At 41.4% G+C, this 5,355-nt stretch overlaps 1 protein-coding gene across 1 annotated transcript; it reads right to left on the bottom strand.

Moving 5' to 3' along the window:
- Nucleotides 1-2,618: 2,618 nt before the first annotated feature.
- Nucleotides 2,619-5,093, bottom strand: LOC104269383 (ADP/ATP translocase 3; the record flags this gene model as incomplete). The annotated part of the gene is made up of 3 exons (XM_009866502.1): nt 2,619-3,306; nt 3,724-3,864; nt 4,607-5,093. Coding segments are annotated over 3 exons (786 nt in total), but the record flags the coding sequence as incomplete, so codon positions are not given.
- Between the last annotated feature and the right edge of the window lie 262 nt (nt 5,094-5,355).

Raw genomic sequence — 5,355 nt, 5'->3', positions numbered from 1 at the left:
GAGACTTTCCGCTGTGCCTTTTGCAACTGGAAATGCCTATCCTGCATCAGCCTTACTAGCCATCAGCGCGCTTGTAACAAGTGTGGGTAGAGCCCTTCCTGTATCTTCATTCGCAAAGCCCAGCCATGATGATTACTGGGCACTACTGAAAAGAAACTAGACGTTTCCCTTGACACTCACACCTCAGATATTTGTATACGTTAATAAGATCCCCTCTCAGCCTTCTCTTTTCAAGACTAAACAGCCCCAGTTCTCTCAGTTTCTCTTCACAGGAGAGATGTTCAAGTCCCTTAATCATCCTCGTAGCTCTCCGTTGGATTCTCTCCAGTAGGTCCCTGTCTCTCTTGATCTGGGGAACCCCAAACTGGACACGGTATTCCAGGTGTGGTCTCACCAGGGCAGAGTATGGGGGAGCAGAACCTCCCCAGACCTGCTGGACACACTTTTCTTAATGCACCCCAGGATCCCATTGGCCCTCTTGGCCACAAGGGCACATTGCTGTCCCATGGACAACTCACTGCCCACTAGGACTCTGAGGCCTTTCTCCATGGGGCTGCTTTCCAGCAGGGTGACCCCTAATCTGTACTGGTGCCCGGTGTTATTCCTCTCCAGATGCAGGACTCTACACTTGTCCTTATTGAACTTTAATGAGGTTTACTTTTGCCCAGCTCTCTAGCCTGCCCAGCGTAACTGGATTTAACACGTTTCCTCACAGCAATGCATTTTATTTCCTTCAAAGTGTGCAAGCCCCATTCCCAATGCCTTTTAAAAATTACTTTAGATGACTGCATCTTTATACAAATCCCACATATTTCCCTGTTAAAATGTTTTTTTTCCAAAATAAATACACTTCAATAAGCTTCAGTAAAGCACAAAACAAACATATTTTTTAAAAGTCTCATTTATTGTACGCCTCTTATGTTCCCACACTGCATAACCACACACTGAAAATTGCTGCTGCATGACTAAGGGGAGCCATATACTAAAAAAAAAAGGTTTTTTAAAAAAAGAACACCACAGCATAGGCAAATTGCAGTTCCACTTAAAATACCACCTACACTTGCATTGATATATTTTCCTATTTCTTCTTGTTAAATCCTTGTTCTGGAGGGGAGAGGGAGGATGAAAAATGTCCCCCTCCAGTTTCAGGGGCTGCTCAAGTAATTGTCACATTTGGTTCTTGCTCACAAAGCTTGGGCCACCACACGCTTACAGGGAGGTTAGGTGAGGTATCCCACCAGTATCTCTCTCTTTCGAGTCACTGATATAGAAATTAAACCTAAGCAATGTATTTATACAGACAAAACCTCCACCTCTGCCCCCCCAAATCAACAGAATTAAAACTAAAAGAGCAGGTATACTGGCAAGGCCAACATTAAAGGACCTGCGCGCATCCCAAGGAAGCTGCCATTAGGGAACAGGATAAAAACCAGCAGGTGCACAAGGTTCACTGTTAGCTGGCATACAAAGGAGCTGTGTAATGAACTGAAGAGCTGTGTAACGTACTGACATTCAGATACAGATGCTGAGCGCAGCGCTTGTGCGACAGTGAAAGGAAAAAGCTAAGTTACATTTGAGAGGAAGGTAATAATCAGCCAAAGCCAAGTAGTTAAATCCTTCATCTTGAATAGCGACCTCAGAAGGCACACAAAAGAACTCAAGACAGCTCAGCCTTCAGTGACACACTGCTTGTTTCCCAAGATACAGGGATGAGTTGTTAAAAACATGACTGGAAGATGAACATCTCGCTTTCCTTTACTAGTCCCCCCACCACATCTTTGCAATTACAAAGTACAAAAGGTTATATACATATGAAGAACGGCACATAGGTATTACGTTATCTCAAATAACAGTATGAGAAATTATTCAGTCTGGTTTTGGTTTTCTGACAAGCCCCAGAACCAGACATCAATCAGTTAATATTGAAGGCCGACCTACCTTGATCTATTATTTTACAGCTACACAGAAGCACACGTATTCCTTTCTAACACAACCCACGAACTCCACATCTCTTAGAATGAGCCTCATTTCAGATTAAATACACCTTCCACAGAGGTACTGAACACTGCTACAGATCAGGCCAAACAGCATCTTGAATGGCACAATCAGTATTTCCAAATAGCAGCAAGAATACAATACATCAGTTACTCAGAAGTTGAAGGCATTTACTAGGTTCCTGGGTTTTTGCATGAATGCCATGTTGGTTTTTCCTTACCAATTTCTTTTTAAAAAGCCACACAATTATTTCATTTTAGGCTGTTATAATGAGGGCAAGAGTATTATGTTTTGACCATCCTTGAGACTTTGGGTTCCCCTGGCACAACAGCATAAACCCCCCCATTTTAAATATGAGAAGATGCAGATCAATTTCTAATAATCATGCAAAAAGCCACTTGCAGCAGCCCATCATATGCTACCAGGCACAAAGAATGGGAGTAGTTTCTATTAGCAAAACCCATGCTTCCCCACCCCCCTGAAGCTGTCACATTCAATTATTTATTTTTTTTTAAAAAAAATCAAGCTTATTCTGTTACAGAGTGCAGTGTAAGTGTATATCAGAGGAACCATTATCTGAAACAAGTTTTCCAACAAAAGAGGCTTTCCTAAAGCTTTTATACAATAATTTCAACACAGATAGAGTAAGTATGTTTATTGTTTTACAGCAGAATGCCCCAATTTAAGAACAAAATTGCTAGATGTTCAGCTGTGCAAAATGGTACATAGTGCTTCGGTACATGTGGAAAAGAACATGATTTGTTAGCAAGTACTTTCAAATACAATTTTATGGTCCTAGAAGACAGGACTTGAAACTGGAGACTGATCCACAGGCAAACATTTTTTTTCTGCCTAAATTGGACCCAGCCACTTTGGACCCAGAAACAATGCCTCTCACTCCTCACCACTGGGGAAAAAAAAAAAAAAAAAAAAAAATCACAAAAAACTATCACACTGAACTGCCAGATTCAGTGTTTTCATACATGTTACTGAGAAGTGGATCAGTTCTCTACGTCAGTTTCTAGCCCCATCTACAAGTATCATCTGGCTCCGATAAATAAGACTCACAGGAATTTCTTGAAGGTCAATGGTCCATAATGGTAGTTATTCTACATGATCTGCTCAACTTGATTTCCAATTCTAGTTAGGCTGTTTAAATGACTTTCTTGAATTCATCGTACAGCACAAGGACAAAAGCACCCCCCATGCCTCTGAGAACATTAGACCATGCACCCTTGAAGAACGCCTTTCCTCCCTCATCCCTTGCGATCTTCCGCCAGCAGTCAATTGTTCCAGAGTACATGATATCGGCTGTAGAAAAAGAGCAAAGAGTCATTTTTAGCTCCTGTAATTCTATCCAAGATCTTAACAACTGCCCTACTTCACTTCTCTAGCTACTTTGGGGTGTCCAAATCCACATTTTCACATAATATGATACTTAGTTCAGGCAACAGAATAGCTTTTAATAACTAGGCAAGCAGACAGGAAGCTAAGTCACAAAAAAAATTTAACCCTTCTTTTTGACAATTCCACCGTCATTGGGACACTTCATATTATATACAGAAAAGTCCCCAGCATAATTCCTGACAAATACCCCAAGCTGAGCCCTACTGCATCTCCTCATATCATATCAATGAGTTTATGGAACAAGGAACTGTAAGTGCTGAGGGATGACTAGAACTCCATCTTGCTAATGCTGCTTAATAATCACAGAAATTAACAGCTTACCTCCTTTGCGTCCTGACTGCATCATCATTCTACGCCGCACTGTATCAAAAGGATAGGAGACCACACCAGCCACAGCAGTCACCGTCTGGGCAATCATCCAACTGATAACAATATGAGTATTTCTGGGATCTGGGAGCATGCCTGCGATAAAAAAAAGTAATTAGCTTTTTATTTTGTACATCCTCCTCCAGTTCACTCACTGCATGACAGCTACTTTACTACTCAAACTACTATGACATGATGTAAAAAACATACTTTGAAATTGCAACAAGACACCTGATAACATGCTGAAGTAATACAGAAACACACTTCAGGAAATTCAGACTGTGTTCTTCTCAGTGATCAAAACAGGTAATATATGAGCCCAGGATTCTTTTCAGACTGACAGGAGAAGAAATCTAGGTACTCCCTACACTGTTTAGAAATAAATGTCACTAAACTAAGTCACTGTTCCTTTGAATTACGTTATAAACTACATGCTAGTATTAATAACTTCTGTGCCCAAGCATGAAACTTACACAAGTGCATTTCAAAAGCACTGCTCAATCCCATTCTGCTAAACATACTTGAATTGGTCTAACATAACTGCAGAAAATAACTGAATAGAAAGGTACTTACTATAATTGTGTATCGTTATCAACATGCTTTGATGGCATTAGGAAATTAAGAACAAAGCAAGGAGTACTTGAGAGTAGCTGCCATCAACATGTGCCCGAGTTTTACACTCAACACCGACTGCTATCTCACCAGTGCTGGCACCAATACCCCCCTCCACCTCCACGCTCACACTGTTACTACAGACACAGAATAACATCCAAGAACAGACATAAACAGGCAATATAATTCTGAAAAGAAGTTTACCAGATCACCTCCAAAATGTTACCTTTTGCTGTATCATAGATCCCAAAGTAGGCAGCTCTATAGATGATGATGCCTTGAACAGAGACATTGAACCCTTGGTACAAGCCACGCAGACCATCAGACTTGGTAATTTTGACTAGACAGTCCCCTAGACCAGAGAATTCTCTGTCTGCGCCAGCTTTCCCAACATCAGCAGCCAAACGGGTTCTTGCAAAATCCAAAGGGTAGACAAAGCAGAGGGAAGTGGCTCCAGCTGCACCACCAGAAGCCAGGTTACCAGCAAAATACCTCCAGAATTGAGTGTGCTTGTCTACACCTCCCAAGAACACCTGCTTATACTTATCCTTGAAGGCAAAGTTGAGAGCTTGAGTCGGGAAGTATCTAATGACATTCGCCAAGTTTCCTCGCCAGAAAGAGAGGACTCCTTGTTCCTTTGGAATACGGACTACACAATCGATGATACCCTTGTATTGCTTATCAGCGGCAATTTGTTTACTTGCATGTTGTACCTGCAAATAAAAATATGCATTTTCACTGTATGCGTTTGACAGGCCTACACTGTAGATAGGCATGTCTGCTTCTGCTATGAAACAAAGTGCTGTCAAGCCCACAGGCAGCTGTGCATAGAGATTAAGCCTCTGATAACCACGAAAAAACGGCCATGCTACCAAACTTCCAAGTAAAAGTTCCTGGGTCAATCTGAATATTAAGTCTAACAAAAACTGCCATTTATTCATATGTTGCTGAAGACCAAAGAACTCGAGGATTAAG

Source organism: Apaloderma vittatum, unplaced genomic scaffold (assembly GCF_000703405.1).
Source record: "Apaloderma vittatum isolate BGI_N311 unplaced genomic scaffold, ASM70340v1 scaffold45123, whole genome shotgun sequence".
NCBI classification, from domain to species: Eukaryota; Metazoa; Chordata; class Aves; order Trogoniformes; family Trogonidae; genus Apaloderma; species Apaloderma vittatum.
Note: the sequence above shows the minus strand (reverse complement) of the source record. Positions and strands in the feature narration are given on the sequence as shown.